This window comes from Eriocheir sinensis, chromosome 19 (assembly GCF_024679095.1).
Source record: "Eriocheir sinensis breed Jianghai 21 chromosome 19, ASM2467909v1, whole genome shotgun sequence".
In the NCBI taxonomy this organism is placed as follows: Eukaryota; Metazoa; Arthropoda; class Malacostraca; order Decapoda; family Varunidae; genus Eriocheir; species Eriocheir sinensis.
The window spans coordinates 5,377,572-5,403,700 of record NC_066527.1 but is presented as its reverse complement, the minus strand read 5'-3'; the positions used below and the strand labels follow the sequence as shown (position 1 = coordinate 5,403,700).

Sequence of the window (26,129 nt, the reverse complement as noted above, 5' to 3'; positions counted from 1 at the left end):
CGTATGGAGTATGCATCACCTGTGTGGGGAGGCTCCACTCACACAGCTCTCTTGGACAGAGTGATGTCGAAGGCTCTTCGTCTCATCAACTCCCCTCCTCTTACCGACAGTTATCTACCTCTTAAATTCTGCCGCCATGTTGCCTCTCTTTCTATCTTCTATCAATATTTTCATGCTGACTGCTCTTCTGAACTTGCAAACTGCATGCCTCCCACTGCCCCGCTACACTCGACTTTCTACTCATGCTCATCCCTATACTGTCCAAACCCCTTATGCAAGAGTTAATCAGCATCTTCACACTGGAACAGCCTTCCTTCGTCTGCACTTCCTCCTGGCTATGACTTGACCTCTTTCAAGAGGAGTGTATCAAAACACCTCTCCATCCGAAATTGATCTCTCTTTTGGCCACTCTTTACTTTTGTCTGTTGTGGGAGCAGTGAGTAGCGGGCTTTTTTTCTACACTTTTTGTTGCCGTTGAGCCGTCTCCTTTGTTGTAAAAAAAAAAAAAAAAAAAAAGTAAAATAAAACAAGTCCCTTGTGCTCCCTGTCTTTCTCTATGGTTGTGAGATATGGACACTAAATGAGGACTTGGAGAGGCGGATAGATGCCTTTGGTAATGAGTGTCTACGCAGAATCATGGGATATCACTGGAATGACTTTGTGTCATACCGGCGACTTCTCCGTGAGACTGATTCGACATATATTACCTGCATAGTCCTTCAGCGCCAATTCCGGCTGTACGGGCATGTGACACGTTACCCAGAAGCTGATCCTGCTCATCGGGTTGTGTCTGTAAAAGACAACCCTGAGTGGAGGAGGGCAAGGGGACGCCCACGGAGTTCGTGGCTTGAGAAATAAAAACATTCTCATTCGTATTCGAATACAAGGGAAAGTTCGCATTCGACGAATTATCTGACAAATTCTTTAAGATTTATTATCAGAAATACCAGCCATTGTTCCTTACAACTCCAGCCTCCTGGGCGGGAGTGTAATCGTCATTGTAAAGTATGGGATCCGAAAAGGGGGTTCTACTGGTGATCTTCTTGCTTTCTTAACTGACTCTTGGTCATCCTCTCTTAACCGTTTCGGTGAAACTTTCACTGTTGCCTTAGACAAATCGAAAGCTATCGATAGAGTCTGGCACATATCTTTGCTTTCCAAATTATCCTCCTTACGGATTTTTTAACTCTCTGTTCCTTTATCTCCAGTTTCCTTTCTGGCCGTTCTATCTCTGCTGTGGCATAGACGATCAGTGTTCTTCCCCTAAACCTATCAACAGTGGTGTGTCCCACAGGGCTCTGTCCTTTCTCCCATTCTCTGTTGTTCATCAATGATCTTTCCACAACAATCTGTCCTATCCACTCGTATGCTGATGACTCTACTCTGCATTTTTCAACTTCCTTCAACAGAAGACTCTCCCAACAGGAATTACAAGACTTTAGACTGGAGGCTATAGAACGCTTAACCTCAGACCTTGCCATTATTTCTGATTGGGGTAGAATGAACCTGGTGTCCTTCAACGCCTCAAAAACTCAATTTCTCCGCCTATCAACTCGACACAATCTTCCAAATACCTATCCACTATTCTTCGACAACACACAGATGTCAACTTCTTCTATACCAAAAATATCATCGGTCTATCCTTCTCTTAAAATCTTAATTGGAAACTCCACATCTCCTCTCTTACTAAATCAGCTTCCTCAAGGTTGGGCGTTCTGTATCGTCTTCGCTAGTTCTTTTTCCCTGCACAGATGCTGCCCATATACAAGGGCCTAGTCCGCCCTCGTACGGAGTATGCATTTCATGTGTGTGTGTAGAGGGGGGGGGCTCCACACGCACAGCCCTTTTGGACAGAGTGGAGTCCAACTCTTCATCTCATCACCTCCCCTTCTCTTACTGACTCTTAAATTCCGCTGCAATGTTGCCTGTCTTTTTATTTTCTACTGATAATTTAATGCTAACTGCTCTTCTGAACTTGCTAACTGCATGCCCCCTGCTCTCCCGCGGCCCCGCTGCACTCAACTTTCTACTCTAGCTCATCCCTATACTGTCCAAATCCCTCATACAAGAGTAAACCAGCATCTTCATTCTTGAATCCCTTCCGCTGTTAAACTCTGGAACAGCCTTCCTTTGTTTATATTTCCTCCTGCCTACGACTTGACCTCTTTCTAGAGAGGAGTGTCAAGGCACCTCTTCTCTCGAAATAGACCTCTCTTTTGGCCTCTTATCTTGGTTACTGTTATTGGAGCAGCACCTATCGGACTTTTTTACTATTATTATTGTCCTTGAGCTGTTTCCGTTGCTGTAAAAAAATACATATATTTTAATCTAATTTTCACCTTTTCCAACTTCGCTCACCTCATATCAGCTTGACTCTCGGACAATCCTCAGGGTGTAAAGGTGGATGTTGTCTTTGTATTGGCCTTTTTCGGTGTTGTGTTTTTTTCGTGTGTGTAGTATCCTGTATGGGTGCTGTGTGTTGGTGTCTTGGTATGGAGGATCCCCGTTCGTTGTGGGTGGGTGGCTCTAAAGTTGGGTGATGTTTGTTTTATCTTTTTCGGTGCTGTGGGTTGGTATGGATGAGCACCACTTCATCCAGCACCTCCACTCACACCTTCACTGATACCATTTCTGCCTCGAATGTAGGAAAACTATGGCAGGTATAATACTTGCCTCCATCAACACTCTTAAGGATTGCTTCTATTTTATTTGCAGCATATATTCTGAACAGTACACACATATTGCGTGCTGAACATGCGCAGAATTTCGAAAGTAAAAATTCTTGCCTGCTGAAGTTTGTGCATATATTTTTTTTATAATTTTATTCTTTGCGGAAGGGTGCTCTGGCATGAAGCCTGAGAAGAAGGAGAAGTGAATACTCTGCAGAGGATCAGCGTGCACGTGCAGGCCGTCCGTGCATGAAGGTAGGGCGGGGCAGGGTCGGTCCAAGGTCAGGGCAGCGGGTCGTGCAGGCGGTGGCGGCGGCTCGGGTTCACCATCACTGGAGGAGGAGACGGCGGGAATCACTCAAAAGTGGGTAACTCTAGTACACAAACACACACACACACACACACACACACGACGACTCACCTCCGGAACACAGCAGGTGCAGTCATCAGTGTTGCATCCGCCGCACTCAGACGGTTCATACCCCGCGGCACATGAACCACTTTGGTCTGTGGAAAATATTCCCATTTGAATATATTGTGTATCATTATTACTCTGGTGATGTTAAATTAAGAACAAGGGAATGTTAGTGGTAATGCAATGCCACGGACTTATGGTTAGAAGTGCTGTGAAGAGTTTCGATCGTCCGTTGAATCGTGATGACGTGGCAACCTTAACTTGGCGAGTTTAAAAACGTCAGTGCGCCTCTGCTATCAGCCGCCGACGAGAGCACATCTTTAGACCTGCACTGCTACTTTGTTATTCTCATGTCTTCAAAAGCATATTTCAAGAAAGAGACCGACAGCAAACCAAACTTGCCAGGCCCAGTCCCATAACCACAACACGGTCCTTGGAACCCACATCGGACTCCATCAGCCATCCTGCCTGGGGCCACCACGACTTACACCTCAACCCGCGCCTCCCTACGCTCCGGAACTCTGAGCTAATTCCATGATAAGTGTTGGACAATTCTAGATGTCGTAGCCTGAGGTAGGAGCTAGGGATGTCAACAGGTAACTCACTACCTGGAGGTATCATATTAGGGTTGACAGCGTGGAGGTATTAAGGGTGGAGTGGCCGTGAGGCGCTCGGACTGACGCCAGCGAACTGTCAGTCGGCCATCTTTTTGTAGGAGTAGGTAGCAATTGCCGGGTATAGTATTTCCACGAGAAACTGGCGGGTGGGGTAGTGGCGGCTGCGGGGTCAGCCCTGCCCCGCACCTTGCCACACACTCTCAGCACCTCTCGCTTCCTCTCATATGTCAGCTATTTACTACCTTTAAATGAATTTAATTAAGTAATTGGATAATCCAATAAGGTCATATAGTGTTTAGATTGTTTCGTTTTTAGGATAATAACAAAGATTTTATATAAATACCACGACACTTGACAACGTTGTATTCTAGCGTTGTCAAGTGTCACCGCCTCGAGTCATTATTTAGCTTTTAGAGGCTCCTGATGCAAGTGTACCATCTAGTAGTGTCATCAACCGTTCCCTCAATAAAATCAGAGTTCTAGAGGCTGGCTGATGTAACCAAAGAAAATAGGGAATCTTAGGTGGACAGCGAAAGCTTAGCTTCAGCCTGTGTTTTCTCTCCTTACCCTGACAAGATCGTTGGCTATATAGCCGGATTTGTCAGCGTAAAACTTAATAGATCTTTAAAGTGTGAATCGTGCTGCAATGCTTTATTTACCCAACATCTGGATGCGATTCACGGATTAATCTCAGTTAAAAATAAAGGCCACCTATCTTTTCCATCCAGAGATGTTGTTGCCATTTGTTTTGTGTGTGAAAGAAAATTCAGAGAGAAAGTTTCACCGTAAAATGACCAACCATATGCAAAGTTGTCAACACATGCTTGGCACAACATTGTAACACTTGTACTGTCTGAGTTCCAGGAGAGGGCTGTCTTCTCCAGCCTGGCACATCACATGTTACAGTGATCCGTTCACCAATCATCTTGTGTTACTGATCAAGGCTGTAGGCGAGACCTGTCTGCAGGTCAGGTACAGATATGCAGCCAAACAGTTTACTGTACGATTAATTTCCCTTAAAGGCGCCAAAAGTAGAGCCAGGATGAGTAAGTTAGTACTATTTAGTCGAATGTGATTTTGTGCATTACAATATATATCTAATCTTAAGGACCTGTTGGCATGCAGTATATGGGTAGCAGTAACACTGTAGTTTCATTGGACACGCCTGTATATTATAAATAAGTGTAAACAGTGTAAAATGAGGTAAAAAAAAAAAGTGTTACTTATGTGACAGCTCCTACAACAATATGGCGGACGGGGGAGAGCTTGGGCTTCCCCGTGACAGTGCTGACGGCGCACCTCACAGCCATTCCACCCTTAATAATACCTTCATTGTTGACACATTGGCCACCCTGAAATTCACATAAAGGGTCCGGCAGACAGGTCTTGCAGCAGAAGCAGGAGGTATCGTCGCCACATGGATCACTTGTGATGTATTCATTTGTAGCGCTGCAATACATATCGTCGTTCACGCATCTCCCCGGGTTGCCTTGGTCAGCACATTCACTGCTGGTATTGCACTGTTGAGGAGAGAAGGGGGAGGGGGGGGGGAGTTAAGCAAGTAGAGAAAGGAAATAATCAAGGAATAGGCAAGGGCTAGTCAGTCCATACAAGGCAAATAACACTTGAAAGCCATCCACAAGTTATCATACCCGCAAGTCTTTTATCCACATGTTTCTCTAACCTCTCAAAAGCTGTGTCGTGTTCACCCTTCTCAGACTGTTGAAACCATTCCCTGTTTTGTTATGAACCAGTCTTTGCCTATCTCATTTTCGACCAACCAAATAGCCCACCCGATTCCCTTATTATTTCCGAGCTTATAATTCTTTTCCAGTGTTTAATTATTGAAAGTTTAGGTGAGGGGAAAGCTACATTGCCTTGTATCATCAGGAAAAGTATACCATGAACTAACTGAATATCCTCGACATCCCATCCTACATTTAACCCGAAAAGCGTCAGAGATGTAAGAGAAACGGCGGCCGCTCTCAGACATTCGGGTGTCGGAGACGTAAGAAATACGTTGCCCTCCTTCCATCATTTTCCTGATAAATTACGTCCTCAAAACGTCTGCATATACTGCTCTCATACATCACACGCACCGTATATGCTGCCTCCTTGACCCTGCTAACATGAATATCGTCTTATTTTCCTTTCATTAGTTTTCAGTTTTGTAGCGGTTTCTGCTCCATTATTTTTGGGGCAGCTGCCTTATGGCACTTCCACCCCGCTAATATAAACACGGTCTAATTTCCATTACTTACTCTCCCCATTTCTAGTGTTTTTTTGGTTCGTGTTGTTGTGGTTGTGAAACTTTGTACGATATGAATTATGATATGCCTTTCGTTTTGTCGTATAGAAAACAAATACATATTATTCGAAGAATATTTGCACTCTGAAAGGCAACAAGTATCTGGTGGCTGCCATCGGTTTGATTTTTAGACACGAACACTCTGTCTCTCTCTCTCTCTCTCTCTCTCTCTCTCTCTCTCTCTCTCTCTCACACACACATTCTCCCAGACAGCTGCAGAAAATGAATAAAAAAAAAGACAATCACGCAAAACCAATCACACAGGAAAGGCTGTTTTCGTGACTGTATTATTTCTTGAAGCTAAAATATGACTGTTGTTTTTCTCTTAACACAGTAACGATATTGTGCATGTCCCCAACTCATTGCTCCAAGTGTGAGAAAAAGAGCAAGCGAAAAAACTATGATAAGGTTTCGCGAAGCCACTAACTCTAGCGCGGAATATTTTGTGCGCCATAATATCACTTCCAGTCAGTTCTGGGCGCAATGACTGTCATTTCCATTCCTTTCATTAGTTTCGCCAAGATACAGGCGTAACCACAAGGTTTCATATTTGCCGACGCTCTACGGGTAAAAAAAAATGTAATGGTTATGAAAATAGATGCAGAAAGTGCCCCTCTTCAAGTAGCTGATTTCAAAACTCAACTCCTGAACTGAACAAAGCGTAGGAGTGTAACACGAATATAAGCAAAGTTAAAGTGCGTGACTCCTACGGGCGCCTGCGTGCTGGCGTTGACTTACGGTGGCACAGCACTGGCAGCTGCCGTCGTTGCAGCCAGCGAAAAGGTTTGGCCACGTGCCGGCTTCGCACGGAGTGTTAACGTTGACACATTCACCCCCGGCCGCCTCACAATCAAAACCTGCTTCACAAGTCGCGCAGCAGGAACAGCTCCCGAAGCCACAGTCCCCCCCGACGTACTCGTCTGGATTGCAGGAGTCGGGGTCACCCACACAGCGGCCAGCACAGGTTGCAGCTTCACAAGGTTCACAGCACCTGGCAGAGGGACGTAGCTCATTGTAGATCAGGGGAAGGCGGTGGCCGCGGGGATTTAAGGTTCTGCTGAGTGGCTATGTGGTCAGCGAGTGTAATGTCAGTGGTAATGCTGAGTTCACGTCCCTCCGCTGTTGCTTAACTATACTCGTCCGACGCTGAATGGCAGAAGAATAACATCACCCACATAATAACATAAGAACAGTAGGAGGCTGCAAGAGGTCGGTAGGCATATGCAAGCCCTAACGACCTCACTATCTATGAATTTATCTAATCTTAATTTGCATGTATCGATCGTTTTGGCACTCATCACATGACTGCCAAACCGGTTCTACTCTCCCACCACTGTTGGTAAGCCATGTTTTACTTGTCCTTGCAGGATCTGAATTTATCCTACTTATCAGTGACATCTCAAGTAATGAACGGCTTACTCTTTTGATTTTGCCGCGAATTTTGGAAAATCAACCGCTTTGGTGCGAATCGCCATAACTCCCTTATTTCTGGGGCTACAGTAAAGATTCTGGTATCAATCGACGGCAAAATAAAAGGGATATATATTTTAATTAGCGACCAAGCTCGAAAACCGACTCGAAAGGGTAAAAAATCTAATAAATTCGCGAAAAACGACACGGAAAAAAACATTTTTGAGTTCCCAACCTTGAAACCCACTCTTTTTTTTTTTTATTTCAAAATACTTGTTTTAACAAATGATTTAGCCCTGCCAATGTGCTTTCCAATATGGTGCATAACATTTCCATACTCCCAGTAGTTTCGTCTTTAGAGCTCGAAACGTAAACCCTGTCGAGACCGATTTTGACGAACTCAAAGCACTTTGCCGTTTTTGTCTAGTGTGGCCTTGCTATTGCCTCTAGAGGGCTGTAATTTGGCATGTAGCCCCTCTTGGCAATGTAGTTTGACCAACTCGAAGGATGTTTTGATAGCTCGATTCCAAGTTCGTCGTCGAGCCGTCACAAAATAGCCTGTTTTTCGGCCCTTTTGCCGCGATTTGGACACGTCCTAGTTTTTTGCTTATAACTTTTTATTTATTTATTTAATGCTTTCCAATGTTTTTCTGATTGTTAATCTGTATAAAAAAGCTTTCATTTGCCACAAAGCACGCCTTCCTAGCTTCAGTAGTTTTCGCTCGAGCTCGACCAGAATTCGCGAGGAACATTCGCCGAATCTGACTCATATAATAATTTTTATGCAGATATATATATATATATATATATATATATATATATATATATATATATATATATATATATATATATATATATATATATATATATATATATATATTTTTTTTTTTTTTTTTTGTGGCGTCAGGAAGGTTTTTCGTCGCGGCGCGTGAAATGAGTCAGATTCGGCGAATGTTCGTCGCGACTTCTGGTCGAGCTCGAGTGAAAACTACCGAGGCGTGCTTAGTGGCAAATGAAAGCTCTTTTAATACAGATTAATAATCAGAAAAAACTTGGAAAGCATTAAATAAATAAAAAAGTTACAAGCATAAAATTAGGACGTGTCCAAATCGCGGCAAAAGGGCCGAAAAACAGGCTATTTTGTGACGGCTCGATGACGAACTTGGAATCGAGCTATCAAAAAATCCTTCGAGTTGTTTAAACTACATTGCCAGGAAGGGCTACATGCCAAATTACAGCCTTCTAGAGGCAATAGCAAGGTCACACTAGACAAAAACGGTAAAGTGTCTGGAGTTCGTCAAAATCGCTCTCGACAGGGTTTACGTTTCGAGCTCTAGCGATCAAATGAAGCATCGGGTAGGGGGAGGGGGTTGCTACATGTCAACTAGCAATGTAAACTACAGCGTCATTGATAAAACCACCCTCATTAACAAGACCCTGCAATCGGCCAACACTCAACATACACACACACACAGTCACCCACACAGTCATGTCGCCACATACGTATCGTTTACACTGACAGACAACAAAAGTTCCCAAGTTCTCACTTGCAAGGAGATGCGCCACAGTTTTCCCTGGTGAATTCACCCTCATCACAGTCAGCCTTGCACGTGCCGCTTCCAGAATCACCACAATTTTCTTCGGAACAATCTGAAAAATTAAGGACACAACAAACTATACATGTGCGGCAGCAGAGGGGTACACGTGGGTGTGTTCTGGGAGCAAAGTTCGGTAAATGCTCGGAGCGTAGCCTAGTACACAGAAGGGCGCGTTGTGGGAGGGATCACGAAAAGACTGAAGCGTTTTCCTGTCAAGATGGATAAGGTGGGTGAAGAAGGAAGTTATTCTTATTTGAGATCGGGGAACATCCATAATGAAGAAATATTTCATGTAAAATTGAGGTGATTTTGGCACTGCTGCATCTAGTCTTGTTTGAGCAGTAACCAGCCGCCACACGAGGAAGAGCCACTGATGGGCGTTATTATAGCGTGCCTTTCGTCCCTCGGTGATGTTTACTTACTGAGGCAGCACTTGCAGTTGGAACCACATAACATGCGGTCGTTTAGTCTGAAGTCGCAATCTGGAGTGTTGACGCCTTGAACGTCTCGGAAACAAAATCCACCGGCAGCAATGCAGCCCCTGTGCGTGGACGTGGTGTTAGGTGATCAGTCAAGTTACTCAGTGGGCCCAAATACACCTAGTCGAAATATACGCTTGGAACGTGTTTGAAACATTGTCCGTATCTTAATGATGTTTTTTGTTGTTGTTGTTCACGACATTATGTATCAGATGAAAACTTACGTCTGCATGAGACAGCGTCCGTGTCCCAGTCCCAGCCCCAGCCCCAGCAGCAGGTGTAGCTCCTGTGGCTGGTCTCGCAGACCCAAAATTTTTGTCGTGTCGGCATCAACGGTCCTGGAGTCATCCCCGTGCTTCTCACCACCAGCCTGCGGGTTAAAGAAAGAGAATAAAAACAAAACACGCCAACTTTACTATGGAGCGGATCTTCGCCCACAGGAGCCAAGTATATGGTGTTACAACTGTCGCCAAAGAGAAGCAATTGGTCTGGCGGCGCTGACGTTTACGAGGCAGTCTGCCAGCCAGAAATTTCGAACTTACTACTGGCGCTGTGCAGGAGACCATACCCTGAAACCAGACTGGCGAGATCGTTTTTGCGTTCCCTCCCGCGGCTCCTTTCCTCCCCGCCGCTGTGCCACACAGTCCCAACACCCATCTCTTTCTCCTATATGCTACTCGTAAATGAGGAAAAGACAGGTGTTGGGACTGTTATGCGGAGCGGCGGGGAGGATAAGGACCCGCGGGAGCCAATGCAAAAGCGATCTCGTCAATCTGGTTCCACTACAGCTGACGTGTGTATATGCAGGAACACCTCGACCATGCATGAGTCATACTCACTTCGGGTTCACAGCGTGCCAGAGCCAGCAGCGTCAGCAGTCCTACTACAAGCGCAGTCCTCATCGCGGCTTTTGGTTGCTGGGGGAAAGAGAAACCGTGGTTGACAAGCTGGTGTTCATAGTGTTCATAAGACAGTTAGTACATGCAGTAATGGATACAAGGCAGATAAAATAAGTTCAAGAAACATAAGAAAAACAGCTTGGTACGGTATAGATTAGTGGAGCGGTAGTAGCGCAACGAGCTTAGTGGTCATGTGGTCAAGCAAGTGATGTTTTATGGAATGAAGGGGATGAGAGAGGCGAGGAAGTGGAGAGGTGAGAGAGGTAACGCGAAAAGGGAATAAGGGAGGAGAGTGTGCTATGGCAAAGGCGATTAATTTTATCATCGGGGATGTTATGACATTTCGGTCACAGAGGTTACAAAGTCTATCATATAGGCTGAGCCTACGCTCGTATGAAGGCGCCCTTGTTCAGTGTCCTGAGTAAGCGACATGCAGGAGACTTTTGGTCCGAAGAGGGGGGGGGGGGGCAGACCGTAAAGGAGAGCGGTGACGGGGAGACGTGTTTTCCCGACCTCGCTTTCTGCCTCTGCAGGAGGATGAACGAGCCCCGGAGAGCCCTGGGTGCTCAATAGCCCCAAAAAGTGTAAGTCAAGCAGAAGGTGTGTTCTTGTATGTTATAATGCTTCATATGTTGTTCTGAGCATGCAAGTCACTCAAATGAATGGCTTTGGGTTATTGCCGATGGGAAATTACGGTGATGAATGTAAAGACAGCTGATGCTCGTGATGTGAAAGTATGTAAAGATAGCTGATGCTCGTGATGTGATAGTATGTATTTCAATTGACAGGTTTGGTCGACATAACTAGAGATCGCATTAAACAGACGGGTCTATCCTTATCCAACAACTACATAACTGCCCTTGCCGGGCGGGAACGGAAGGAACTGAAGTCTGGAAAGGAGGATAGCAGTTTTTTTTAAATGCTTTTTCTTATTGACGTTCAGTCCTAACACCAGCACAGGCTTTCCTGATGGGGTCTGGTGGACGGCAAGACTGTGATAAGTCCTTAGGCTCATCACACCTTGTGCTGGCCTTTTTTTGTGTGTGTAGGCAGTTGCGTCCTCACCTGGTGTCGGTGGTCTCTGCGGGGACAGACAGGCAGACAGAGTTGGTGGTCTTGATGCAGTGGGCGGGTGTGGCGGGGTCGCAGGCAGCAGCAGCAGTGTGGCGGTCCTGTCGGACTCGGCCCTTAAATACAGACACTCGGGCACGTCACGAGGCGCGGCGCGGCCACCTGCGGGCTGCCTGACAGGTGTGAGGCATTTTATCTTCTATATTTACTTAGGTATTTATCTATTTTATTTCCATTTTACTTTTATTTATTTTAATTATGTGTTATATGGTTTATTATGTTTTAATTATGTTAATATGTTGTTAAATTTTATCATTTTTAGAATATGTATATTTTTGCGTTGAGTCAAACTTGACAACACACACTGAAGCTGCGCGTGGCCTCGGTGTTCAGCTCCGTCACATTGGCCCATAATCATGTGGCGGGTAATAACCCATGTCCCCGGGACACAGGGCCAGCGTGACATCCGGGTTCCTACAGTTTACCTTCCCCAGGTTTCTTCAGGTACCCATTCATCGACCAGCCCGAAAGGGTAATCGCTAACAGAAGGTAGTGAGGAATTAATGTGAAATTGGCGGATTGGCTTGACCCACGTTGATAAGGGCTCGTTCAGCACGAGTACGTGACGTTTTTTGTCTATACCTGTGCGAAGGACAACGATCCGTATCTTCTATAGTCGTTCGTGCCCCTTGTCTTACTCCATGGCTGTGAGACATGGTCACTATACGGTGACATGGAGAGACGAATGATTGATGGCTTCAGGCACTGAAGTCGCGATATTTCCCTTAAGGATACCGCTGTAGCTATGACTGAGAAAATTTACGTTTCCATGGACGTGAAATGTGTTTCAGAAGATCCTCCAGAGTTAGCTCTGCCTTAACAAAGAGAAAGTCCCTGCCAAGAGCCTGCCCGTGTTCATTACTACCTCCTCTCACTGAGTGACTCCACCCATCGTTCAGCAGCCCCTCGAGGAAGTGTGCGGCTCTGAAGGTGGGGCGGGGCAGGACGGGGCAGGGCGGGGCAGGGTCGGTCCTGGGTCAGGGCGGCGGGTCGTGCAGGTGGTGGCGGCGGCTCACCTTAAACTTGAAGGAAGAGAGAGCGGGAACCATTCAAATGTAGGGAACTCTATTAACACACACACACACACACACACACACACACACACACACACACACACACACATAGATCGACGATAAAGAGCATTTGCTCATGTCGGGAGGGTACCTGCTGGCGATTACGAGTCCAACATGTGATCAGGCCGTGGTGAGTTACACACACACACGACTACTCACAGACTCAACTCAGTCAACACTCAAGATGGCGTCAAGTGTTAGAACATAAGAACATAAGAACATAGGAGTCTGCAAGAGGCCGGTAGGCCTGTACGAGGCAGCTCCTTTGACCCTAAGCTCCCGTGTATCTAACCCCACCTAATATCGCTGTCCATGAATTTATCTAATCTATTTTTGAATGTGACAATTCTATTGGCACTAACCACATGACTGCTAAGCCTATTCCACTCATCCACCACCCTGTTTGTAAACCAATTTTTGCCTATGTCCCTGCTGAATCTGAATTTATCCAGTTTAAACCCGTTACTTCGTGTCCTACCCGGTTCTCTTACCAACAAAACCTAATGAATGCCTCCCTTATTAAAGCCCTTCATCCATTTATAAACCTCGACCATGTCTCCACGCACCCTTCGCCTTTCTAGAGAATGCAAGTTTAACTGTTTGAGTCTTTCCTCGTATGGCAAGCTTCTCAACCCCTGAATCATCTTAGTCATCCTCCTCTGCACCGATTCTAACATTTTGATATCCATTCTATTGTAAGGTGACCAGAACTGAACCGCATAGTCAAGATGAGGTCTAACTAATGCTAAACATAGTTTGAGGAAGACTTCGGCGCGTTGCTTACGCTCCTTGAAATAAATCCCAGTACCTTATTTGCTCGATTTCTAGCTTGAATGCATTGTGCCCTTGGACGGAGACCAGAGCTCACTAAGACCCCTAAATTCCTCTCGCACCCAGACCTGCTTATGAGAGTGTCATTTAAGCAGTAGTTATGTGAGGGGTTGTTCCTACCTACACTCAGAATACTGCACTTCCCTACACTGAACTCCATCTACCATTTATCCGCCCAGTCATATAATCTGTTTAGTTCACCCTGGAGAATACTAGCGTCCTGATCCGACTCAATTACTCTACCGATCTTGGTATCATCTGCAAACTTACTGACATCGCTACTAATTACTGTATCTAAGTCATTGATATAAATAATAAACAAAAGTGGACCTAATACCGAATCTTGTGGGACCCCACTCGTAACACATCCCCAGTCAGATCTTTTACCATTGATTTGCACTCTTTGCTTCCTATTGCTAAGCCACGCCTTGACCCAGTTCAAAACTTTACCCTCTACTCCGTGAGTGAGGAACTTTGTCAAACGCTTTACTAAAATCAAGATAGATTACATCATAATTTTTATTTCTGTCTACCGCCTCAAATACTTTATTGTAGAAGGACAAGAGATTGGTGAGGCATGACCTACCTTTCGTGAACCCATGCTGCGAGTCGTAAATTAAGCTATGTTTCTCTAGATGCTCCCGAATGTTCCTGGCTATTATGGACTCCAGCATCTTGCCTATAACCGATGTTAAGCTAATTGGGCGATAGTTTGAAGCAACTGACCTGTCCCCCTTTTTGAAAATCGGCGTCACATTAGCTACTTTCCATAGGCTCGGCAAATAGCCAGTATTTACCGACATCTTAAAGATATCGGTTATTGGATCACTGAGTACATCATCTAATTCCTTTAATACCCTCGACAATATCCCGTCAGGACCTGGCGACTTGTTCTTCTTAAGCTTGTCTATTTCATCCTGAACTACTTGCCTGGTAATAATCATATCCCTCAATTTATCGCCATCCCCGCCCTCGTACACCTGAACCCTTTCCGGAATAGTCGTTCGATCCTCCTGTGTGAACACTGAAAGGAAGTAGTCGTTCAACAATGTGCGCATATTTTCGTAATTTTCTACTAGCTCCCCTGTGTTTGTTTTCAGCGGTCCAATTTTCTCCCATGTTTTTGTTCTATACATCTGAAAGAAGCCCTTAGGATTACTTTTCGCCTCATTTGCTACTTTGATCTCATGGTTCCTTTTTGCTATCCTGGTGTTTTTCTTAACTAATCTAGATAGTTCGACGTACCGGCCCCTGAGATGTGTTTCACCATTCTTTATTTTCTGATAAATTCCCTTCTTTAACCCTATCTCGTCTTTTAGTCCACGAGTCATCCACTTAGGGTCAATGTTTTCTTTTCTACGTGTTCGCTGTGGTATATGCTGTCTTTGCCCCTCTACTATTACTCTAACTAAATTATTGTAAGACATTTCTACCTGTTTTTTTTTTTGTGTGTGTTATTTGATGTTTTATCCAACGAAAGTCAGCACGGATGAGTGTTTGCTTCCAATGAATGTGTTCCAATTCAGAATGAACGCTTCACACAAGCCTGGCACGTATGCCTACACTGTGACAGGTACTTCTCCTCAACGGTAAAAAAAAAAAAAAAAAAAAACCCGTGTTGAGGCAGTGTGCTTGAGACCAGCCACAGCCACCTCTTCCTTCTTATGGTAGTCAATGTTGCTACTACTAATCTTTTTTACAGTAAACAGCTCAAGGGAAAAAAAAATCATGAAAAAAAGCCTGCAAGTCACTGCTCCAACAAAAAGTTTTTTTTTTCTTACAACAAAGAAGACAGCTCAAGGGCAACAAAAAGAGCGTTGGAAATGAAAGCCCGCTACACACCTCTCCCACAACAGACAAAAGTAAAGAGTGGCCAAAAGAGAGGTCAATTTCGGGTGGGGAGGTGTCTTGATACACTATTCTTGAAGGAGGTCAAGTCATAGGCAGAAGGAAATACAGACGAAGGAAGGCTGTTCCAGAGGTTACCAGTGTAAGGGATGAAAGAGTGAAGATGCTGGTTAATTCTTGTATTAGGAGTTTGGACAGTATAGGGATGAGCATGAGTAGAAAGTCGAGTGCAGCGGGGCCGCGGGAGGGGGGAAGGCATGCAGTTAGCAAGTTCAGAAGAGCAGTCAGCATGAATATATCCAAAGAAGATAGAAAGAGAGGCAACATGACGGCGGATTTTAAGAGGTAGAAGACTATCAGTAAGAGGAGGGGAGTTGATGAGACGAAGAGCCTTTGACTCTACTCTATCCAAGAGAGCTCTGTGAGTGGAGCGTCCCCCCACATGTGATGCATACTCCATACGAGGGCGGACAAGGCCCCTGTATATGGACAGCATCTGTGCGGGGGAGAAGAACTGGCGGAGACGATGCAGAACGCCCAGCCTCGACGAAGCTGATTTAGTGAGCGAGGAGATATGGAATTTCCAGTTGATATTTTGAGTTAAGGACAGACCGAGGATGTTTGATGTAGGAGAATGTGACAGCTGAGTGTTGCCGAAGAATATGGGATAGGTGTTTGGAAAATTGTATCGAGTTAATAGGTGAAGAAATTGAGTTTTTGAGAGAGAGAGAGAGAGAGAGAGAGAGAGAGAGAGAGAGAGTCGGCGCAGAAAAAAATGTCCGCACCTGCCGACGATATACTTTTTTCCGACACAACATTACGCTCTTGTTTATTTAGGCACCAGTGGTCACAAAAACTCTTTTGATATGGCTAATAATGACCACCTGGCATCTCCATTCTTTCAGTTTTCAATTAACAGATTAGCGAGGGCCAAAGGTCCAGTAACCGCGGGGCAGGCTGTGTGGGAGCAGACACATCCCACCAGTGTTCGGGCGAGGTGCTTTCTGCTTCCGCTCCCGTTTCCTCAAACATCGCTCGCCTCTTCTCGTGATATCACTCACCCTTCGCTACAGAATGGAGCCTGCCAAGCTGAAAATGGAGGATAAAAGTGTCGTACTGGCTTTAATTCACGATGACCACAGCAACAGAGAAGTAGTAAGAAGGACGGGAAGATCGGAGAAGTGTGTTGGTAATGTCAGGAAAGCAGCCAGTGCCTTCAGAGGTGTTACTGCCACATCTCCCAGCACATCTCTATGCGTATCTTTCAATTCCTTGGCAGTGATGAAAGGGTCCTTCAGCACTTCACGTCGGAGCAGCGTGTCAGTTCTCTGGCCTGTCTTGCGTTTCCTCCACGACCCCTTCTTTCTCTGCGGAATAACACCTCCGAAGGCACTGGCTACTTTCATGACATTACGAACACACTTCTCCGATCTTCCTGTCCCTGCTACTTCTCTTTTGCTGTGGCTTTCGCGAATAAAGCCAGTAAGACATTTTTTAACTCCATTTTAAGCTTGGCAGGCTCCATTCTGTAGCGAAAGGTGAGTGATATCACGAGAGGAGGCGAGCAATGTTTGAGGACACGGGAACGGAAGCAGGAATTAGCTCGCCCGAACACTGGTGGGATGTGTCTGCTCCCACACAGCCTGCCCAGCAGTTACTGGACCATTGGCCCTCGCTAATCTGTTACAATGAAAATTGAAAGCATGGAGATGTCAGGTGGTCATTACTGGCCATATCAATAGTTTTTGTGACCACTGGTGCCTAAATAAACAAGAGCGTAATGTTGTGTCGAAAAAAAGTATGCTATCGGCAGGTGCGGACATTTTTTCCGCGCCGACTGTATAAATATTTTACATCGCGGCCTATTGTGCCGTTAGGCTTTTTCACTGGTGGGGCCTGATGGCCGGCCCAGCCCGTTGTGGCGCAGGCGAGTGTGTTATAGTGGCGCCATCTTGTTTTGGTTTCATACTGGCCCCCCGGAGCTCATCTTTGCGCCTCTCTTTGGAGAGGTAATCTATCGTTCGGATTGATAGGTGGTCTTCAGGGCAGCATGTGAGTAGTCTTAGGCCACTCGGCGGTGACTGAAAAAAAAAAATCCCAGCTGTGTGGCGGCCAGTATTCGAACCCGCGTCCCTCCTGGACCTCCCGGACGCGGCGCCGGCACGCTAACCACTCAGCAACCGCCTGAAGGCTTTCTTGAGCCGCCTCTTTGGCAATCCCAGCCCGTTACTGCCGTGGTATGTGACTGCTAAGCCAGTTTTGCGGCTTCGTGGTGTATTCCCACAAATTTGTGGGAATAATTAGCTGTTGTAGGGGCTCCTGTGGGCGCACATTTCAGGCAAGCATTATGGGATAAGTTATTATGGCGGGAATAATGACTTAAAGTGGAATTTCTTGTGTGAAAAATGTTATATTTCATGATATTTCGTCTGATTAAATAATTATGTAGATCAGTGAGATAAATTACTAGACGATGTCGGAAAAAAAAACATACCCTACAACACTTGAAACATCCTGTACCGAACGTGTCTGATTCCTGTAGTACTCATACGCGGCGTGCCGGCGTCTCCACTCTCAAGTCTCAACCTGATCGAGGCTGCTAAGCAGATGATAAGAAACACTCACTGACAGCCAATGTTTTATTGATTTACATTGGTTAGGTCACTGAATGTTCTGTGATTATAGCAGTTAGCTGATGAAAATGACACACACACACACACACACGTACATCCACACAGCCACACACACAAACTACCGTCGAGACAACTCCTAAACACACACACACACACACACACACACATGTATAAACAGACAGTAGCAAGCGCTTTCTTTTAGTTTAAATTCTTACGGAATCGTTTACTGACATAAGTTTGGAGCAAGGTAAAGAGAAGGGGTATTCTCTTTACCTTGGTGTGGAGTATGATAATCTTATGTTAACGGGGTTTTTTTTTTTTTTTTTTCCATTTTTTTATCAAAACGTTGTAACGAAACTAAACGAAACGACGTTAGAGCAGGACCTGCTAGTAAACCCAAGGTTTTGCAGACTAACTTGAGGACCTTACTCCCAAGATGCCGAAAGTCTGATAGTAGAGGCGGAAATTTAAAAATATCTATAATAATAAAGACCAACCTAATAAACGTAAGTTTATAGTTTATATTGTGTACATTATCTGGACGTAGTCTATATAGAGTACATGTAATTTGAATGTAAATATATGTAAGAAAAAGGACCTCAAGAGTCTACCGGCGCTACAAGCAGCACCTAAAGAAAAAAAATAAAATAAATAAAAGTTGCAAGAGGGGGAGGGGCATGGGGAGTGGACCGGAGTCGGAGTCGCAACTTTAATATTTCCCGGAGTCGGAGTCGGAGTTGGAGAATTTTAACTCCGACTGGATTAAACCGAGGCTTTTTAGCATGAGGAGTAGAGAAAGTACGTGGAATGTGTGCCTCAAGGCAATCACCTCTGTGATGCGCTGGGCACACACAGAGAGGCCTCTCTCCTGGAAGCAGTAAACATTCCACGGGAAATCGGAAAAGTACATCCTCAGGTCGTCCCACCGAGCTGAAGCAAAATGCCAGGAGCATCGCCTCTTCGGTGGGTCCAGAGGGTGGACAGGAGGGATGGGACAGGATACAGAAATAAGGTTGTGATCGGAGGAGCCCAACGGAGAGAACAGTTTGACAGAGTAAGCAGAAGGATTAGAGGTAAGGAAGAGGTCTAGTATGTAGGGCGTGTCTCCAAGACGGTCGGGAATACGAGTAGGGTGCTAAACCAAGTGCTCAGGATCATTGAGGAGACCAAAGTTGTAGGCTTGTTCACCAGCCTGGTCATTAAGAGAGGATGAAAGCCAAAGTTGGTGATGAACAATGAAATCTCCCAAGATGGAGATGTGCTCCGCTTTGGAATTCAAATAGTAAAAGAATTTTACATAGTTGGTAGAATTAAGTGAGAGATAAACAGTACAGACCTATTTAGTAATAGAGTGGCAATGAAGTCTCAGCCAGATGGTGGAAAATTCAGAAGAGTCACGGTCGTGGGCACGAGAGCAAGTGATGTCGTTGCGTACGTAGACGTAACATCCAGCTTTGGAATGAAACTTAGGATAGAGATAGACGACTACTACACATTTAAAAGTAGTAGTAGTAGTATCAGTAGTAGTAGTAGTAGTAGTAGTACTCTAGTAGCAGTAGTAGTAGTAGTAGTAGTAGTAGTAGTAGTAGTAGTAGTAGTAGTGGTGGTGGTAATAGCAGTGAAATCATCCTTTCTCCATATTCCTTTTACATGCGAGTTTAAGTCCACAAATATTTCTTTACTTTGTTTTGTGATTGACACACTAAAAAAAAAAAAAAACTTTCCCAACACCAAAACACCTTTCCTTCATCTCTGGCTGTCATTCACGGGGACGCTTGATTACAGGTGAGTCAAAGCGCGGGGCGGCGAGCGTGTCTGGCTGAGTGACGGCTGTTTCAAAGCCTTCACTTGGGGGGCGGAACTCGGTGGAAAAACTCACTCATTTGCGACTTAGGTTTCGAGCATGATTCATATTACTATTAGTGGTATTTACAGGCCTGAATGAGTTATGAATATGAATGTTTCTGCTCCCTTTGCAACGGGGCGCCCTCGTGCCTGTCGCCTTCAAAGAAACTGTTCAAATTTACGAGGTATTTAAATTAATGGTAATCTATTGACACACAGGCAGGGGGGCAGTTAGGTAGTTAGGATGATTGACACACACACACACACACACACACACACACACACACGTTCCCAGGTTAACACGCAAATGCATTCATGATGAGAGACGGTTTCATTAAGTACATACAGCCCAACAAAATAAATGTATAAATAAATAAACGATCCAATACCAATCAGCTTTTCGAATTTTGCCCGGTACCGATTTTTTATTTCCAAGCAAACGTCCGACTGAACTTTTCTGTTTTTGTTTTTTGCCTGCCCTTGAGTTTCCTCCCTTGCTGTAAAATATAGGTAAAAATAGACTGCCAGGCGTTATTATAAAGTCCCCTGAAGACTTACTATTTATGGTGGAGGAATCAAACTACTAATGCCTTTTTTGTCCTCAAGATGGATTAAGAATAACGCGTCGCTTGTGCTGGAATTAAACAAGAAGCCTACTGAACATAATCGAATAACACGGAAAGGGAGGCTGTAACGATCATCATATCAAATTTTACATCATGGCGCTTATCAGAGGTGGTGATGAAGAAACACTTTCCCTTGATAAAACTGTTAGGATTCGCAGGAATGAGTACGAGTTGGATAAAGTCAGGTTTGAGGAAGGACAGGCAAGAAGGGGTTGACAAGACCTAGTTGGATGGATGAAATTAAAACGTTTTGTAGTTAATGTTAGTAAAAATGAGTTGCGCGCTAACATAACATAACAGAAAACTAACACACCTATTGTAGAGATAAGCCGCAAACACACACAGCAACAATCACCAATCAGAAGAGAACAATAAGAGGACAGTTACACACACACACACACACACACACACACACACACACACACACACACACACACACACACACGGTATAATAATAACTCTTACGTTTTTTTAATTTTCTTGGGTGAAAAAAAGAACAATCACAAGAGAATCAGTACTTTACTTATAAAACAGCAGACAGAAAAAAAGACATTTAAAAATATCCAGAGTATTTTAAATATGTCAAATTGTTTCAGTTAATGCTTACAATAGTAATAACAATAATAAAAATAATAATAATATGACAATGATATTATCTTTTCTATTTTCTCAATTTTCATGGATACTTTCACAATTTCTTGGCTATATTCACAATATCATGGCTATTTTCACAATTTCATGTTTTTTTCACAATTTTATGGCTATTTTCACAATTTCATGGCTTTTTTCACACTTTTATGGCTATTTTCACAATTTTATGGCTATATTCACAATTTCATGGCTTTTTTTCACACTTTTATGGCTATTTTCACAATTTTGTGGATATTTTCACAATATTGTGGCTATTTTCACAATTTTATGACTATTTTCACAATTTCATGGCTTTTTCACAATTTTTTGACTATTTTCACAATTTTATGGCTATTTTCACAATTTTATGGCTATTTTCACAATTTCGTGGCTTTTTTCACAATTTCGTGGCTTTTTTCACAATCTCGTGGCTTCTTTCACAATCTCGTGGCTTTTTTCACAATTTTATGGCTTTTTTCACAATTTCGTGGCTTCTTTCACAATCTCGTGGCTTTTTTCACAATTTCATGGCTTTTTTCACAATTTCATGTTTTTTTTCACGATTTCGTGGCTTTTTTCTCAATTTCGTGGCTTTTTTTCACAATTTCGTGGCTTTTTTCACAATTTCGTGGCTTTTTTCACAATTTTATGACTTTTTTCACAATTTCGTGGCTTTTTTCACAATTTCGTGGCTTTTTTCCACAATTTCATGGCTTTTTCCACAATTTTATGGCTTTTTTCACAATTTCGTGGCTTTTTCACAATTTCGTGGCTTTTTTCACAATTTCATGGCTTTTTTCACAATTTCATGTTTTTTTCACAATTTTATGGCTTTTTTCACAATTTTATGGCTTTTTTCACAATTTCGTGGCTTTTTTCACAATTTTCATGGCTTTTTTTTACAATTTTCATGGCTATATTCACAATTGCATGCCTATTTTCACAACTTTCATGGCAACTTTTACAATTTTCATGTCTATTTTCACAATCTTCCCGTTTAGACCTGAGTGAAAAGACATCAACTTACCATCTATTGACGTTGCACTTCTGTCTCAGGGAATATCAAGGTGGGTGAAGAAAGTAGCTGTGGAGTTAGCTTTCTCTAGGTAACAAACATTTCATGCCTATTTCCACAGTTGTTTGAGGTAAATCTTAACCTAAATCTTTCCTTTATTGCCGTTTTCTATTCTCAGTATTTTTTTTTCTTTCATGTGATAGAATCCTTGGCCTAATGTTAGTTCACAGTGCCCTATATAACACACCACCAACTTATCCAGCAATCCCCCTCATGCCGAAAGTAAGGGCAGGAAGCCATATGACGGTAAAGAATCAAGCAGAGACATCAGGAGTGGTTGTAGGAGCGAGGAAGCACTTGGTCCTAACATTTGGTACGTCACCACTATGGAGACAACGCGTGATTTGAAGATATTGAAAGTGTCTGTACGTGTTGGAGTGGACGAGAGTGGGTGTAGGTGAGAGGCAGTGGAGTGGTGACTATACGGACCACTTACCTCTCTTTCTGCATGCTGGTAGTTTGTGCTGGTGTGGTGTGTAGGGCAGCGTACACTACGGAAGGCTGTGGAGAGTTGGTGTGAAATTTGACGAGCACAGAACACCATCTCACCGGCCGAACGTCGAATCCGCGGGTCATGGTGTGACCTGACGGCTGTTGTTGATTAAACTGCGGACTGAATTGGGTCCTTCACTGAGCTGGACCTGCTGAAGCCTCTCCCAGAGTCAAACCTGCGGTCAGCTGAGGTCCAGCGAGGCTTAATTGAGAATTTCCTGTACCAAACTAGCAAAACATCAGAGTTGTAATGGTCACTATAATGTTTACGGCAAAAAATCTGAGTGCTGTGCATTATTCATGTCGTTGTAATGAACACTGTTGGCAAAATAAGAGCATTCATCGATATATCCTACAACACTCCATCCCGTGGTTAATAGGAATGCATCAGTGTGGCCTCTTGGGTAAATATTTCCGTCATGCAAGAAAAGAGAAGTCAAACAAGTCTGGCATGGTGTCATGGTCTCAAAATCTTATAGTAGTTGTGGAAGGAGGTGTTGAAAATTTTGCCACTCAACATTCCTCCGGCTGGCACGCCGCTGCCTCAACACGATGCATTCCTGTCCCTCCAAGCAGAGCGCGGGAGGCTGTCTATACTGCTGCCAAAGATATCGTACGCTGCCGGCAGCAAGTATTATACCTATTTCATATTTCTAACCCTTTCACGCACCAAAAGTTTAATAAGTTTCTCTTTCCACTGCGACATCCGTCTGGGGCATCGTAGGGGGCCTCGCGAAATGAATGGCCTGACCGTGCGGCGAAATTTTTTATCATGTTATCGATTTCATTTAGGAGTATTCTTTTTTCCTGGCATTATTATATATCGTTGGTTTTGGAGGAGATTATTCTGCCTTATGAAAGAAAAATATCAAGAAATGCAAATAGATAGCGAAGTTTACCGACTCTGAGAATAAAAAACAATTTAAAGGGACGAGTTGCGCTCTCTGCTGCAGTGCTGAGAGGCACCTAAACCACGGGCAACTATCACTTCAAAGCCAACGGCACGAGAGAGTTGACAATTATTTTATTCTATAGGTCGAGCTTGGATCTTTGACGCAAAAATATGACGCGATTCTGAAAGATACTTTATTTTTGGCGAATTTTTAACAGTTTTTGACGCGATTCGAGTCAAAAGCTCTTGTAAACGATTCCGTTTTTACGGTAATCGCGTCGTGACGCGTGAAAGGGCTCATTAAAATCAAAATACATACATCTTTAGTATCTTATAATATTACATTCACTATATGGAACTTGAAAGGAACAACATAGAGCATGTGACGATTGTTTATGTAGGAAAAATATATTTAAATTTCCTATTTCTTGTATTTCCCCACTTCTTAAATACTACTAGTAAGTCAAGTGTCTCTATACCGTAGCTATGAGAAAAATATGCAATTTCTAAATAATAGCATAAAACTAGTAAGAAAAATTATTTGGACGTAAGCCGCATGCATATTTATTTTGGTAGTTCCACCAGAGCCACCAGATGGCAGGTAATGCTCAGTGAAGGGCCCAATTAGAAGCGTTCTGGCCCCCCAAAATTGCCAGTGATCGCTAGCTACTTTAACTAAAACTGAGTCAACTGTTGAAGGGATGAGGACTCGCACACTTTAAAATCTCTCACGTGATAAATCATGATGCACTGTGCCTATAGTCTACAAGACATTGATCCCAAGTGTTTATGCTAACATTTTTCATGGGAAGTGGTGAGAAACACTCTACCATTCAGTTATTACAAGCTAATTACTCGTACCTAAGCTTACACCATTCTCGCTTTTTTTTTCTAATCTCCTGCCGCAAGTATAGCTTGAACCATTTTTCTAATAGATTCCACGAAGACTTATGTTTAATCTGGAAAGTACCGAACAGATTCTAGCCAGTAGAACTCGTGGTAAAGAGATATTTAAAAGGCCGAAACCCGCACAGTACCGAAAGGAGCCGCTGAGGGGCCGAACTCACTCTCACCAAGACTTACCAACACAAAGGGCTGTAGCGCTGTCTAGGACACGGGAGAAAGAAACAGTGGAACACCTAATTGTAGATGTAGCAACTATGAGAGGCAGAGAGGGGAGTTAGTGCCAGAAGAAGGATGGTGATGAGCCGATGAAAAGCGATACAGGTCAAAAGAAGAAGAAGAAGGTTTGTCTTGATTTAGAATGCCAAGTCGTATAAAACTTCCTCCAAGTTATAAATACATAAAGATCAAGTAAAGTCTGTGTTCGTGATTTATTAATTGCTTTAGTGTATCAAGTGCCTAAAACTGATTGTACAAAAGTTTTTTGCAGACCATAAAACAACAAACAACAGGTCGTAAATTCCACAGCGGTGCAACCGAAGGTTCATAATTTCATTTACCATAATACCGCTAGTGAGTCAAAGATTATTGAGGAAAAAAGTTCTTAATATTCATAACTTTGTTTTGAATTACATTGGGATAAACAAAATATATGTTTATAGTAGACCCACTTTTCTGTACCAAATTATGCTTTCCAGATAATCTGGCAATTTTTTTCGAGGGCCAGAACGACTCGAATTGGCTGCGCCAAAACGGGCTGGGGTCGACCATCAGACCCTACCATCAAAGCCTACCGGCGCCATAGGCGAAAAAAAAAAATGCGATTGTACTGTTTTTCGTTCATTAAAATGTATGGGGGGTCGATGGGGGCCCGGCGAAGCCTCCCTTAGCAGGGTAGAAGACTGGATATTTACCTTATTAAGTTAGGATGCAGTGCACTTACATCAGACAGATAACCAGGGAGAGATATGAAATAAAAACCTTAGCTGGGCAGAGTGACCAAGATGTACAGGCCAACAACTGAGTGTCCCCTTCATAAGCGTCACTCTCCTCTTGGACGGAAGAAAAAGTAAATTTTATGGCTAACTATTTATGTCTCAGGAAGTGGCAGTTGCTCATCTCCGACCCATTGGCCCCAAAGCCTGTAGTGGGTGTGAACTATACATGTGCCGATACCACGATGTTGGCCGATACCGATACTCACGTTTCAGCCGATACCGATACTCCGATACTAACAAATGCATTGCCGATACTGATACTTTCTTATTACGTATGTGAGATCATTAAAGTATCGAGTTACTTGTATTGGTCTTGAATCACATAATAAGTTACAGTAAGCCAAAAATGTATTGGGATATCGGCCACACTTTTACCTTACTGATTCTACTAATAATGGCCGATATTGCCGATACCGACACTATTACTACTACTTTCGCTCTTCACATCAACTATTTCTAAAGGTCAAAGAGGGGGTCAGGACGATTCTAATGAGTGTTTCTTCGGGTTCAGGGTACAGAAGAAGGATCAAACTACCACCAGGGTCATAAAACTACTCCTGGAAATGCCCACAACTCCTACGAAAGCCTTGTCAAAGAGGTGTTTTTGGGCTACGAAATGTCTTATAATACGACGCTAGCTACGGGCACATCTCTAGGGCAGGTGCAAAATCAGGGTTACCACGGTTTACCTTCCCCAGGTTTCCCCAGGCAGCTACCCGTTTACAGGAGGCTGAACACAGGCTGGGTTACTCGCCGA

At 43.8% G+C, this 26,129-nt stretch overlaps 1 protein-coding gene across 1 annotated transcript; it reads right to left on the bottom strand.

Moving 5' to 3' along the window:
• Positions 1 to 2,692: 2,692 nt before the first annotated feature.
• LOC127000604 (keratin, ultra high-sulfur matrix protein-like) lies at positions 2,693 to 11,561 on the bottom strand. Its single transcript, XM_050864533.1, has 9 exons — positions 11,461 to 11,561; positions 10,336 to 10,413; positions 9,721 to 9,866; positions 9,440 to 9,558; positions 8,967 to 9,069; positions 6,748 to 7,000; positions 5,029 to 5,221; positions 3,091 to 3,176; positions 2,693 to 3,001 (listed from the first exon to the last, which is right to left on the bottom strand). Exons 2-9 carry the CDS (start codon positions 10,396 to 10,398, stop codon positions 2,999 to 3,001), a joined length of 966 nt encoding a protein of 321 aa, XP_050720490.1. The 5' UTR covers positions 10,399 to 10,413; positions 11,461 to 11,561; the 3' UTR covers positions 2,693 to 2,998.
• Between the last annotated feature and the right edge of the window lie 14,568 nt (positions 11,562 to 26,129).

Coding starts and splice junctions, on each gene's coding strand:
- LOC127000604 (XM_050864533.1), bottom strand. CDS start 10,398: ATGAGGACTGCGCTTGTAGTAGGACTGCTGACGCTGCTGGCTCTGGCA. Junction 9,070..9,439: donor CAACTGCAAGTGCTGCCTCA/GTAAGTAAACAT, acceptor TTAATTTTTCAG/ATTGTTCCGAAGAAAATTGT. Junction 5,222..6,747: donor GCTGCCAGTGCTGTGCCACC/GTAAGTCAACGC, acceptor TCTCCTCAACAG/TGCAATACCAGCAGTGAATG.